The sequence below is a fragment of the Microtus pennsylvanicus genome, chromosome 8 (assembly GCF_037038515.1).
Source record: "Microtus pennsylvanicus isolate mMicPen1 chromosome 8, mMicPen1.hap1, whole genome shotgun sequence".
NCBI classification, from domain to species: Eukaryota; Metazoa; Chordata; class Mammalia; order Rodentia; family Cricetidae; genus Microtus; species Microtus pennsylvanicus.
The window spans coordinates 84897687-84912813 of NC_134586.1; the positions used below are offsets into that span (position 1 = coordinate 84897687).

At 40.9% G+C, this 15127-nt stretch overlaps 1 protein-coding gene across 4 annotated transcripts in view; it reads right to left on the bottom strand.

Annotated features, from left to right (window-relative positions):
* LOC142856475 (broad substrate specificity ATP-binding cassette transporter ABCG2) overlaps positions 1 to 15127 on the bottom strand; it is a 103563-nt gene that overhangs the window by 30967 nt on the left and 57469 nt on the right. For 3 of the 4 annotated variants that reach the window (XM_075983958.1, XM_075983960.1, XM_075983957.1), the window contains exon 2: positions 3674 to 3874. In XM_075983958.1, the coding sequence (XP_075840073.1) occupies positions 3674 to 3870 (197 nt within the window). In that variant the 5' untranslated portion in view covers positions 3871 to 3874. Of the gene's footprint in view, positions 1 to 3673; positions 3875 to 13967; positions 14061 to 15127 lie in introns of all 4 variants that reach the window. The other variant, XM_075983959.1, reaches the window with a different exon arrangement.

Here is a 15127-nt window from a genome sequence, read left to right on the forward strand (position 1 = left end):
ATTATTGAGACTTTTGTTTGAGACACTTGCTCACACTATAGCCCAGTTTGGCCTAGAACTAACTATGTAGCCTCAACTGGTCTTCAACACACTGAAATCTTCCTTTCTCAGCCTCCTGACTAGTGAGATTACAGCTTCGTACTTCTAAGTCATGTTTTTCTTTTCTTTTTTCTTTCTTTCTTTCTTTTTTTTTTTTTTTTACTAAAACAAGACAAAACAAGCCACGGCTTAAGATACTCATATTAGTAAATGTCATCTTCATGTATCACTTAAACTAAGTTCTATTAATAAATTAAGAAATTGGAAACCACTTATTGAAAATAAGTATCTGCCCACAAAAGTCATTTGTTATTTTTATTCAAATAATGTATTAAGCCTTTTTATTAGAGAGATGTGATGGTCACATCTGTAATCCTAGAGCCTGGGATATAGAAACAAGAAGATCAATAATTCAAGCCATTCTTGGTTTCATGGTGAGTTTGAGGTTAATTTGGCATTCGTTAAACCTTGTTTCAAAAGCTAAACTTCAACATTAACAACTCCCTGCCACTTCTATTAGACTTCTCTTCCCTCTCTCGGCAGGAAGACTACATACGTTCTACACAGCCAACACTAGCACCCAAGAACATAACCTTAAAGAGGGTGGAAACCAGAGAAGAGACAGCCACAAGCTAGATACATCATTCTATGACTATGACAGAATAAGAACATTTGAGCTGCTCAGTAAGAATAATGAACACTGAGGATGCAGCTTGGCAGTAGAACACTTGTCTAGCATATCCAAGGCCCTGGGTTTAATCCCCAAGATAGAAGGAAGAAAAGAAAAGAATGGTGGCTAAATTTTATACATCTTGAGGGGAAAGAAAACATGTGAATGCAGATCAAATGTAAAGTATTAGATTACAACTGATATATTAGTAGGTAATGAGGTGTTATCTATATACAGATAGCTACAGAAAAGCACAGCTAGGAAAGTAGCTATGTGGATGAGGATAGATGCCCATTAACGGCTCCCTCACCAGAGCCTCACCCACTACCAACTTCACTCTCATTCCACCTAACAAGATCCGTGTGCATCTCAATATGAGACAGGGTTTCTTTTTCAAACAACAGTATGTGTGTGTCTATATGTGTCTATACATGCATACGTAAATTACCTAGCTCTTCCCATTCAGAAACACAGAGGCAATGGCACTGCAACAGCAATGAAAACTCCAAGTACCCAGATCATTATCATTGTTTTATAGACCATTATCTATAAAAAATGAACATCAGCCAAGACCAGGTCACAGGAAGGATAAGTCAGCAGTGATTCTGGAACTTCTTTCAGTATCAAAGGAATATTAAAAATGAGGACTAAATCAAAGTAGTAAAGGAGAAGTGGAAATTACCCTGAAGGTTTTTCCTGCAACCAGATTGGGACCAAAAGGAATACCAACACAAACAGTGATGATGCACTGTTGTTGATGCTAGTGAAGAAAACAGAAATCCAGGAGTATATATGGCTGTGTTGGTTACTCTACTGCTGCTGTGATATAATACCATGACCCAACGCAACTTAAGAGTTCAGTTTGCTTAAGGTTTATTTTGACATAAGAGGTATTTTTAAGATACCTATCTTGGATTAATTCTGTAGTATTTATAAGCAAATATCTTTTAGCAGCTGTTGCTCCTTCCTCAGCATTTAAACAATTCAAAGAGAGCATAATAACATACAGTATCAAGATTTCCTGTGTATTTTTTATCTTTATGTGGCTTTATTTTAACCTCTTTTTTTTAATTTTTATTTTTAACTTTTGGCTTTTTGAGACAGGTTTTCTGTGTATCTTTTTCCTGGAATTCCCTCTGTAAACCAGACTATCCTTGAATTTACAGAGATCCGTCTGTCTCTGCCTCTCAGGCTATGGTGCGGGAGAATTGTCTGTATTCTGTCAATCATATTATAAATAAACGCTGATTAGCCAGACAGGAAATATAGACAGGAAAACCAGACAGAAAGTAGAAATGATGTAATGAGAACAGGAGACTTCTGGGAAGGAGGAAGTTGATTCCTCCCACTCCTGCCCAGACCACTGAAGCAGCAGGATGTGATCTGCCCCACTGAACAAAGGTACTGAGCCACATGGCCAACACAGATCAGAAAAATGGGTTAATCAAGATGTGAGAGTTAGCCAGTGAGAGGCTAGAGCTAATGGGCCAATCAGCTTATAATTTATGGAGACCTATGTGTGATTTTCTTTGGGGCTAAACAGTTTTGGGGTACCGGGCGGGACAGAAGCCCCCCAACTAGCAGGACCCTCCATGTTACAGTTTAATTCTGAAATTATCTCAAAATAATTTGCTTAACAATCTTCGCAAGAGTATAATGGATCCCCTCCCCCACCCACCCAATTACATGACAGACACGTGTACTAGGATGGTGATTTCTTCCTGAGATCTTCAGCACCAGGAAGAAAAGCTCAGGGGCCGAGTATGAGACAAAGTTAGTATAATAGAAAGACTGGACACCAGGGAAAAAATCTTGGGCATTCTCACGAACAAATTTTGTTTTCTTTTCAGACAAGAAAAGATAAAATGAAGATCCAAAGAAAAATTGATTCTCCTCAGGTTTTTTACAATATGATAACCATTTTGAATGGAGATGCTACTACCTAACACAAACAAAACATAAGGAAACAAAGCAATCCTTTCTGCACCACCTCTTATTTGAAGCCCAGGGCAAGAGAAAGATTAGAAACCCTTTAGGCAGAGGAAAGACCTTTCTCATGCAAACTCTAACCAGATGTGAGTGAGCAAGAATACTAATTAATCCTAGTTGTCCCTTTGACTATAAAAATTGAACTAAAAATAAGGGAAAAAAGCAAGATTTGCTTTTTTAGACTTTATTAGTCTAGGGGATTCTAAGATAATCACTTCCTCCTTTGCTAATGTGCGCACCATCCTAGTCAAGCGCACTATGAAGCCTGGGGCACATGATACACTCAGTGTGTGATGAGTTTGAAAAGAATCACAAGGGACTGACAGCTCGGTTCAGGGGGGACACTTGTCTAGCATTCACTAAGTTCTAGTTTAATCCTCAACATTACACACACAACACGCATCCACACACTGAGTACCATCTCACAGTACATACTGTGCATCTATTCAAACAGGACCTTCAAATAATGCCGTCTCTAGTCTTCAGTACAAATACACACAATTCTCTCTCTCTCTCTCTCTCTCTCTCTCTCTCTCTCTCTCTCTCTCTGTGTGTGTGTGTGTGTGTGTGTGTGTGTGTGTGTGCGCGCGCGCGCACAGGTCTTCTATTCCAGAGACTGGATAACTAAATCTGAGGTTACAACTACATCTTTGCAATCAAAACACTGTAAATTGCAAAGTCAGACCTCTACCACTAAAACATAAGACTTACAAGTCATGACAAAAATGGTACATTAAAATGTTCAAAAAGATGAGACAATTTTAAAAAAAATCTTTGACAGTTCCTTTGCAAGCAAAATATATGCCTAACAAGAGATACAGCAATTTATGTCCTAGTTTAGACCAAAGAAATGAAAGTATGTGTCTATATCCATAGGTACAAAGACATGAAGTGCTCATAACTTGCTGATAACAGAAGCCCTGTGAAGGTACTGCAGGCAAACAAAGCAGTCTTTTAAAGAGTTCATACACGTACTTGATATCCGAGAGTATTTCCTTCTCAGTCTTTTTCCGGCCTAGAAACCCACTTTTCATTTTCACTCGATAGGTGATGTTGTGAAAACTCAACACATCTCCTGTAAGCGCCGTCATGTCACTGGAGTTCATTCCAGGAAGGCCGTTGGTGTTTCTCTGAGACATTGGTACTAAAACGTGGTCATTGCTGGAAGACATCTTTCTACAGAGGGAAAAGCAACAGTAAATTGCTGGAAGACATCTTTCTACAGAGGGAAAAGCAACAGTAAATTAACAGTATGAATAAATAAGCTCATCAACCCAGATAACAGGACTTCTTTTTTTTTTTGGATTTTTGAGACAGGGTTTCTCCGTAGCTTTTGGTTCCTATCCTGGAACTAGCTCTTGTAGACCAGGCTGGCCTTGAACTCACAGAGATCCGCCTGCCGCCTCTGCCTCCTGAGTGCTGGGATTAAAGGCTTGCGCCACCACCGCCCGGCTCAGATAACAGGACTTCTAAAGTCTTTAAACTGCTCTATCCAGTCTGAATGCGGTGTCGCTCCGCCGTGTCTACTGCACGTACTGGCTTTGGGGGAGCCTAGGCAGTTTGGATGCTCACCTTAGGAGACCTGGATAGAGGTGGGCGGTCCTTGGGCTTCCCACAGGTCAGGGAACCCTGATTGCTCTTCGAGCAGATGAGGGAGGGTGACTTGATGGGGGAGGGGGAGGGAAATGGGAGGCGGTTGCGGGGAGGAGGCAGAAATCCTTAATAAATAAATAAATTTAAAAAAAAGGAAAAAAAACTGCTCTATCATTTGTAGATTCAGATGAACGTTCTTCTCACGGCACTGGGAGAAGACCTGAGATCAGGTAACGAAGAGCAGACATAATTTTGAATACTTTGACCCCACTAACCATCAAATGCCTAAGAAATAAGACCTTAATTAGTCAACTGAATAGGAACAGTACTCAAACTAATCAAGGAGAAAACCAGATGGGTAAGCTTCATCTTACCTAGCTTTAAAGGCATGTACTAAAGCATAAATTCAAACCACATGATAAATACCACATCGTCATTTGTCATTGTTTGCTCTTACACTTTATAACATTGCTCTTAGCTGTGCACTCAGACTCAGGAGAGCGTTCTCTGTCAGAGCGTACACTCTGGTTATTTGTCCTTCCTAAACTGTCTCCAGTGACAAACTCATAGTGGGAAAATAATTTAAATTCTAGGAAAATGTAAAATAAATTGTGAAAATTAGCTATATCAAATGAGCAATTTAAAAATTCAGGGCTTTAAAGCAAAAGATGAGAATTAAGCTTATAGGTCAGGTTTAAGGTATTTCACAATACACACTATAAAAAGCTCTTCAGCTATCTGATAAGACCTTCAGATTAACTGAGATGATAAAACAGACTTAACAAGACATTCAATAAAATTAGTGTTCATGTTGCAAGAACACGGATCTATGAAGAACTTTCTTTTTGCTTATTTTTCACGAGTTCGATTTCTGTGTAAAGTTTATCAGTGCAGACACAGGAGAGGAAGGGCTCGGAGAGCTGGACTTACTTGATTTCTGTCCCCTCCTTCCTAAGATTTTGGTTCCTATAAACATCATCCAAGATTAAATTTCTAAAATGATGAAAGTGTTACTGTGAAGGATTTAAGGAGAACTTCAAAAAAGGGGTGGTGGGGTGGGGACAGGAGTAAAATAGTCTCTCATACATCTAACCAGAGACCTGGGGAGGGGAGGGAAAGGGAGGGAAGACAGAGGAGAATCAATATTTACAGAAATTCTGGACAGTATTTTCCCAAACAGATGGGAGTTTCAAATCTCAGAATGAAGTTCCAAAAACAACAATCAGTATAAATACAAAAGAATTCAAAGGTGTGCCAAAGCAAAACTAACAAAAAGCATAATAATCTCTGAATAATGTTTCTATGCCCCAACCTCAGCATTGACCACTCTCTTCATGTATATGGCCCTTAAGATGTACAGGAAAATACCTGAACACAACGAACAGTGAAAATTAGCCAAAGTTTCATTCTCCTGAAGCAATTAAAAGGAAGACACAAGGGATGGAGACAGTACAGCTTTACTCTAAATATTTTGTAAATCTATCCATATATATAATCATATATATCCATATGTATATTCAGTAAACATGCTTGAGGCTCCTAATACTAAACGTGGTTTTAAAAGAACACTCTGTTGTATGGTGACTGTTGGGATAAGCTTAGGAAGTAAGTGCAGAAATAAGGGTCAGTTTTACAGAAAGCTAGGGAAGACATGCTTGCAGAGGGAGGGTGTATATGAGTATCACCAGAAAGGACCTCAGCGTCTAGGGTTCAACTAGCCATGAGCGAGACTCTCCTGGATGAGCGAGACTCTCCTGGATGAGCGAGACTCTCCTGGATGAGCGAGACTCTCCTGGATGACCAACTGCCTTATCCTCTTTGAGTCCTCCTTCGGCAAAAGTGTATTCACCTTGAGTTTTCTTCTCTTCTTTAAGATTTTACAACATTTTTTATCTCTGTGTGTGGGTGTGTAGGTGTGAATGAGCAGGTGCCAAAGAGGCAAGAGCACACTGGATCCTCTGGAGCTGGAAATTTTTTATGTATTTATTGTCTTGTGTCTCTGTGCACATGCATTCACTTGTGCGCACGAACCACAGTGCATGAGTACCTGTGGAGCTCAGAGGACACGGTGGTTTGTAAGCTGCCCAAAATCAGGTGCCAGGAACTAAATCAGGTCCTCCAGAAAACAGTAGGCACTCTTAACTGCTGAGCCAGCTCTCTGGTTCCTTAAGTTTTCTTTTATTTATTTAAAACTTAATTTTATTAAAATTTTAGGTGCATGGTATTTTGCCTGAATGCATGTCTGTGTACCACATGTGTGCCTGGTGCCCAAAGAGGACAGAAGAAGGTGCTGAATCCCTGCAAACAGGAGAAACAAATGGCTGTGAACTGCCATGTGGGTGCTGAGAAGATCTAGAAGTCTCCTGGAAGAGCAACCAGTGCTCTCAACCACTGAGCCACCCCACCCCACCCCTTAAATTTCCTTAAAGGCTGTTTCAGGAAAGGTGAAAGCCTTTCCTCTCACCAATCTACATTATTCAAGAGCCAGGGAATAGAATCGACAATGGGCTGAGGATGTAAGTCAGTGGCGGAGCTCAAGAGTAACAGTCTGGGACTTTGAAAAGCAAAATGGGCCAGTAAGTTGCTCCAGTGGCAAATATACTTGCCACCACATGTAACAGTGTGAGCTCGATCCCCTTATCACAGCTGGAGAAAGGAAAGAACCAACTATACAAGCTGTCCTCTGTCCTCCACAGTGTGAGCTCGATCCCCTTATCACAGCTGGAGAAAGAACCAACTATACAAGCTGTCCTCTGTCCTCCACAGTGTGAGCTCGATCCCCTTATCACAGCTGGAGAAAGGACCAACTATACAAGCTGTCCTCTGTCCTCCACAGTGTGAGCTCGATCCCCTTATCACAGCTGGAGAAAGAACCAACTATACAAGCTGTCCTCTGTCCTCCACAGTGTGAGCTCGATCCCCTTATCACAGCTGGAGAAAGGAAAGAACCAACTATACAAGCTGTCCTCTGACCTCCACAGTGTGAGCTCGATCCCCTTATCACAGCTGGAGAAAGAACCAACTATACAAGCTGTCCTCTGACCTCCACAGTGTGAGCTCGATCCCCTTATCACAGCTGGAGAAAGAACCAACTATACAAGCTGTCCTCTGACCTCCACAGGTACACACGTGCACAAATGCATACGTGTACAGAGAGACATGATACAATACATAAAAAAATGGGCAAATGAATAAAGAGTAAGATGAGAACTGGGAATATGGCTCAATGAGTAAAGTGTTTGCTATTAAATCATGAGGACCTGAGTTCAATCCCCACCAACTAGGCCAAAATGCCAGGGATGCCTGTAATTCTAGCATTGGAAAGGTGGAGACAGGAGGATCCGTAGGGCTTTCTAGCCAGTCTAGCCAACTCAACAAACTCGAAGTCCTATGAAAGACTGTCGTCTCAAAACAATAACAGCAACTGAGCAAGATCCAACACTAATCTTTGGCTTCCACACATATGCCTGCATGTGTACAGGCACACATATGAACATGGATACATAGAAAACAACAAACAAAAGACCCAATTAGCAAAAGGAAAAGGTTTATTATTTGTGTGCATCTTCTACGATGGCTCTCAGCACTATATCTAGTCCTGGACCTAAATGAGGGGATCTGAATAAATGATCAAAAATAAACTCAAGAGCCGGGCTGTGGAGGCGCACGCCTTTAATCCCAGCACTCGGGAGGCAGAGGCAGGCGGATCTCTGGGCGTTCGAGGCCAGCCTGGTCTACAAGAGCTAGTTCCGGGATGGGCACCAAAGCTACAAAGAAACCCTGTCTCGGGGAAAAAAAAGCAAAAAATAAATAAATAAATAAACTCAAGTTCAAAATCAAACTCCTAATGAGCCCCTGGCTTTTCTGGCAGACCTCACCCCTGTGCCCCCAGCATTGCACATGGCATCACCGCGCAAGAGCAACAAATGCTGCCTGCAATAGCTTGGCTTAGATTGGACTACTGTGCGGTATGAATTGCAAAAACAAAACAAAACATGTGCAATATTATTGTGCAACATTTCCTACTCTTAAACATAAAGGTGAGCCAGGGAGATGGCTCACGGGTTAAGAGCACTGGTTTGCTCCTCTAGAAGACCCAGGCATAGAGGTTCACAACCATCTGTAACTCCAGTTCCAGGTCTAACACACTCTTTTGGTATCCTGAGGCAACAGATACATAACCATTGTGCAAAAACACCCAAACACATAAAATAAAATAGTTAAATCTTTTCTTAAAAGAAGCATTAATGTTTTTTATAGAAAATAAACCCATATTATTTTTCTATCATCATTCCCCATAAGTATCTAATTAATGTATCTTCTACTAAATATATCTTGTGCTAATATATATTTGCTAAAATGTTTGATTTTTTAAATGTTGTTTGAGTTGTTGACTTGAATTTCATAAAAAATATGATTATATGAATTTTGGCCTGAGATTAGTACTGAATTTTCAACAATTTCTGAAATAGCCATGAACATGCTACTGATATTTTGTATGTATTGATAAAGTGGTATTTCCAGCACTACAGATTATAAAATTAAAATATGACCGTCCTGGATAATATTTAGTTCATGTAAAAATAAACAAGCATATCTATCCCATTTCTGGTGCAAACTTGCTTGTCTTTAATAAATGATAAAATCCTACGTATATCAAAGAATTGTTCTAAAATAGAGTTCTCGCCACAGTTGGTTCCACCTGTTTGTAATAACACCAATCTCAAAGGCCTCTCCTTTCCCCACATTTTCAACAGCATTCCTTTTCTTGGTCTTGACATTCTGCCTGGGGTAAAATGAGCACATGACATCTTAAAGTGCTGTTAGTTCACATTTCCCCAGGTGCTAAGGATGTTGAACTCTGGTAAAGGTATTTCGTGGTCATTTTACTTTTTTCTTCTGAAAATTCTCTGTTCTGATTCATAGCCTATCTTTAATTGGGTTGTTCTTTGATTCTTTTAAATGGTTTAGAGTTCTTTATATATTCTGGATATTAATCCTTTGTCTGGTGTGTAGCTGACAAAGACTCTATGCTGGGATTCCACTTCACTGAACTGTGTGTTTCTTTTGCTGTACAACAGATTTTTAAGTTTTATTCTGTCTTATTTGTCAACTGTTGGCATAAATTACTGAGCAAATAGACTCTTATTCAAGTCCTTTCCCACACCTGCATTTTGAAGGATACTGGCTGTTTTCTTCTAGCTGTTTAAGGCCTTTGATCCAGGGTCCTATTTGTCAATTGTTGGCCTGAATTCCTGAGCAAATGGAAACTTATTCAGAAAGTCCTTACCTACACCTCTATTTTAGGAGCTACTGCCTGTGTTTTCTCCCAGTGGTTTCAGCACTTCAGGTGTCATATTAAAGTCTTCGATATACTTGGAGTTGACTTTTATGCATGGTAATAGATACTAGCTTAATTTCATTTTTCTACATGGTCAACCTGTTCTCCAATGCCATTTGTTGAAGATACTGCATTTTCTGAAGCACTTACTGTTTGCATCTCTAAGACCTAAGGCTCATCATCCCAAATGATGGGTGGATGGACTGTAAGGGCCAGAGAACCCTACAGTCTGCTGTGAGATAGTGTCTTCTATATTTGACAGGGAGCTGCACCCATGAAACCTCAACAATAGGTAGCCTAAACAAGACCTACACGACAACACCTGCCAATGTAGATGAGGAAAGATCTCACAAGGCCCCACCCCTAGATGAAGAGCTACAGGTAATTAACGGCTGCTGGATGAGGGAGAGTCCGTTCTCCAGGGACAAGGCCCCTGAGAGACAGGTTGTCTAATCCTCAGTGGTCAACTCTAAACATGTATACACAGGAGCAACACTCAATGGATTCAGCAGGTTTTGTACACGCACGCACACACATAATTAAAGAAATTTACAATTTGAGAAGGGAAGACGCACAAGAGGAGCTGGAGAAAGAGGAAGGAATGAAAATAGTGGAAATACAGTACTGTATATGAAATTCTTAAAACATAAAAACTCAGAAACAAAATTGCTTTGTTAATATTTTATCATCAGTAAATGTTGATTTGTATACCCATATAACCACACGCCCTACCAGGTATTATATTTAAAGGTTTCTCAGGTAAAACGGGGCTGAGTGGGAAAAGTTTAAGGCTTGATTTGCTCTACATACAAATTTCACACATAGAAAAAAAATGGTACTTTAGGAGAGGCCGGATGTTTGAGGACTTTCACTCTTCTGAGGAAGAGCTTGGGGCTCTGGTCACAAGTTTGGGCAGCCGAGGGCAAGAGGGCTAAGGCAAGTGAAAGTTGTCTTCCCAGAAAGTCTTCCCAAGAGTAAGCCATCACACACAAATACCTATAAAAATATCAACTCTCTTTATCCATGTAAACTTACATTACAAGAATAGCTATTTATATACTACATATGAGGGAAAGTACAGAGTGTTAGTACTGTCCACAGCCAGTATAGATACCACAGGGGCTGTATGCTGGTGCGGGGTTTCCTGCAGCCTCCAGAGCACACCTAGACATAGCAAGGCACACAGGTAAGAGCGCCATCAGCACACACAGTTGTAAAACTGAAAACTGGGGAGCCAGGACAGTGTCAGAGTCCACAGGAGAAATGTCTGGCTTTGGTTTCCCATCCTAAACCTCTCTTCTAAGTGATCTTACCTTCCTCATTAACCCAGCCAAACATTCTCTCAATTTACCAACCTGTGAACAGGGACATTTTCCTTAGCTCTTATTTTGCCAGTTTACTCCTTCTAGTTAGACATTCTGACCAACTTACCACTGCCTCCTTTTCTCAATCAATGAAATGCCTTGGCAGATACCCAACAGAGATAACGCAGATTGTCAAATGGGCCAGAGTTCACAGGAGAGGCCTGGACACACTCAAAAGGAGTTAAGTCCTGAGGCCAAACAGGGTTAGACTGTAACCTTGCGCTTACGACACTCAAAGTCCCCAAATCCCCTACTGGCCTGAAAGTAAAGACCTTGCTAGAGACGCGAGGAGGGGAGTGGGGCTCACTCCTATTACAGACCCTGTCACAGAACTGTCACATCTCCCATTATATTTGTGAGCAGTGTTGTGCGCGCACACACCCACTCATGTGGAGGTCAAAGACCATCTTGTGGGAGTCAGTTCTTTCCCTTCTACCCTGTGAGGCTTATGTACGCCCAGGAACTGAACTCAGGTTATCAAGCACGGAGGAGGAAATGGCTTCACGCACTGAGCCATCAAGCAGGCCCCAGACCTACAGTGTTTCCCCCACCCCTCCCCCACCCCATCTCACCGTGAAAATTGTGAATGGTGAGGAGGAAGCACAGCCTGGAATCCTAGCTAGGCAGGAGGATCCCAGGAATTCAGGTCAGGTTGCATATGATCTCAAATAATAAATAAATAAATAAATAGGCATCAACTCGAACTTTCAACGTGTATTCATAATTTCCCTCATTGATCTGGTTCTTCTCAATTCAAGTCACATGTCTCTAAATACTCTACCTGAGAAGGGAGAAGGGTTTTCCTCTACTACACTGCAGGCAAAGCCGGCCAGGGACTGACTCCTGAGGCTGTAGCTACACTAAGGAGTTCAGGAAGCACCAGCTACAGCTACACATTGACCAAAGCTCAAAATTAGCAACTGTGAGCCAACAAATTATTTAAGAAATGACTTAACAAAAACCCGGTTCTTGATGTGTAAAAGAGTCTACAAATAGAAGTCTTTAAAGGAACTTGTTTTTAGTTTTGCAACTAAACACCACAGGATCAGATTAAAAATTACCTGGGCCCCAACTCTGAAAGGGGAACTGAACACTATCCCCCATCCCTAACCCAGAAGCTGTCTCCAATTGATAACCGGCCACAAATGAAAACTTGGTTTTCTCCAACAGAGTCTCACTGGGGATACAGACCAGGCCCATGCCCAGTAATAGATGTCCAACATAACAACAAACTCAATGGCCATTCTGGAAGTTCTTGGTCTCAGAATGGTTTGTCTGTTTTATTTTTTAACCTTATAGGTCCTTTGTGTATATGTCATGGTTTCCGCTTTTTTGTGTTTTTGTGGTGTGTGGCTGTGTGTCTTTTCTTCTGCTTGTTTGTTTTGTCTTATTCTGTTTTATTTTATTTTATCTAGTTTTATCATTAAAGGTGATGGATTTGGGCCGGTGGGGAAGCAAGAAGGATCTGGGTGGAGTTGTGTGAGGGGGAAACTGTTCTCAGAATATATCATAGTTTTCAAAAATCTATGTTCAATTTAAAAACTGCCTGTGCTTCTTCCTACTTCCTTTGTAAACAATCAGAAGACAGACTGTAAGGGAGACTCAAACACTATCTGCCAGATACATTCACCTGATGCATATGGACCAATTGAAACAGATAACATGACTGAGAAATTCAGACTTAGTTAACTTCAAGTCAATTTCTACATATGATACTGAACTAGATAAGACAAGTCTACATTATTCATCATTGTAGGATACATTTTTATTACTAGATTACTTATTAACAATTTTATAAAGCCATAAGGTTTTCTTTAAAAAAAAAAAAAACAACAACCAATCCTAATTACATACCAATCCTAATTCCCACTCCCTCCTCTCTTCCTGTTCCCTCCACCTTCCCTTTCACCGCCATAAAGTTTTCTATATCTTAAATCAAATTAACTTATTCCTGAGTTTCTAAATACTACAAAATAGGGCTGTGAAACACTTCAGTGAGTAGTTGCTGCCTGGTAACTTAAGTTCAATCCCAAGAACCCACACATTGCAGGGAAAGAACGAACATCAAGTTATCCTTTGACCTCCCCATGGTCACTGTGGCCTGCACACATGCACACACACTCACAGATGTTTAAAAGGTTTTAAAACAGTATAAAATTCCTTAGAAATTATCAAGTGTGTACATAAAATTTAAAATAAGCAACACCCATGTAACTACATTCTTCTAGCTGAGAATACAAATCTGTAATGTGAGTCATGTTCAATCCCAACAGAGTCTTCACAACTCTGTTTGCTGAAGTAAACGTTTTCCTCATGCAAAACAAATGAGGCAAATCCCAAAGCACTAGACCTGCTCTCTCAAAAGCAACCACAGAACTTTGTGAAGGAGCACATTTGTTATTCGAGAGCTTTCCAGACTATTTTGTTCAGTATTTCCAGTACCAATAGGACAGTAACCCTTCCCAGCATCCTCCCATGCGCTCCTTACAATCCCAAAGGTCACTATTACAGGTACAAGTATTTGAGTTACGGCTTTAACAACTTAGCCGAGGTCACAGAGCAAGACGTTCTTGCTAAATTCTTTACCCTTTAGATTACACTGCAGACCCACACTCTCTAGAAGTCAGCCTCGGCAGTTAAATGCACTCGCCACCTCGCCACATGCCCTGAGTTCATTCCCCGGAATGAACAGCAAGAGAGAACCAACTCCTAGAAGCCGTCGTCTGACCTCTACACACGAACGAGAGTACGTGCACCCATAGGCACACCCACACGCACACACCCACACACTAAATAATAAACAAATGATAAATGCACTAAAGCTTCCATAAAAACATAAGTTCTAAAGGGTTGTATTTGTGAGCTAGAGATGGTGGCCCACAGGAGTTCATCAACCGAAAGGAGAGTCTGAGGGTACAATGGGACTCTAGCATAAAAACAAGCAACAAAAGCCAGGCTGTGACATACTTACAATCCCAGCTCTCGGGAGGGAGAGGAAGGAGGATCAGTAGTTCAAGACCACCCTCTACTGCTTAGTTCACAACCAGATGTGCTCCAGGAGACACTGTCTCAAAAAGACAAAATTAAAAATATAAGTCATAATTCCATAAGTTGATTTTGCCAGCAGATTATAGCTACTAAAAAAAAGGAACCTAGCAATGTCAATTACTTTGGATCCTTCAGATCTCCTCATGCCCTAGTCTCAAGGATTCCTATAAATAAAAGACTCACAATGTGTTACAGGTATTAAAATCATGGCAAAATGAAATTGAAGCTCCATGAGAAATATTATAGTCGTTATTACTAAACTACAAACAAAATAACACAAATGAAGAAGCTTAGCTTCAGATTTGTGAAGGGTAAGGAGAAATCCTATAGGTCACCATCTGAGACCTCTCTCTACCCCTATGGCGTCGTGGGAAGAGGAGCAGCAGTGAAAGCGGGTGATCGCAGAATTTTAGACCCTGAGATCCACAGCAAAAAATAAGAGAACCAGGCAAACAATGAAGCTGAATTTCTGAATCAGGATTTTACAGGAGGCTACCCAACACAGGGTCTACCACCCAGTCCTTCCTCAAGAGTCTAATATGCGTCTAACACAAATCTACCACATTAATTAAGGTCCTTATTCCTGTTCACTTCCAGTTCATAACTCAATAAATGTAATCATAATCAGATGTCAATAAACATAAACGGAAAAGCAGAAGTCTACAGCAGCGCTGGTTTCTAAATTATGAAGCCTAGAGCAGTAAATGTATTTTATGTCAGGTGTATGTTCCACAAAAATCATCATTGTTGGGACCGTTTGGAGCCCTGGCCTCCAGCTGCTCTCCCCCGTTAGTGACCTTTACTTGGCCTTCTGATTTGAGCTTCTGAAAGCTGTGTCCAGCTCTGCTTCCTGAGCACGTGTTGCCTTTTCCTTGATTGAGGATCAGGAGATGAGGTTTTCACCTGCTGGTGTTGGGTATATAAGCCTCCATGGTACTATTCAATAAAGGGCTTCTTTACCAGTGACTAGAGGTGTATGTCTCTGTCTGTGCTGTCTATATGTGTCTTTGTGTGTTTCAATCTCCTGCCCCTTCCCCGAGGCTCACGAATGGTCCTGTAGTGCAGACGCCGCAATACAGGAGT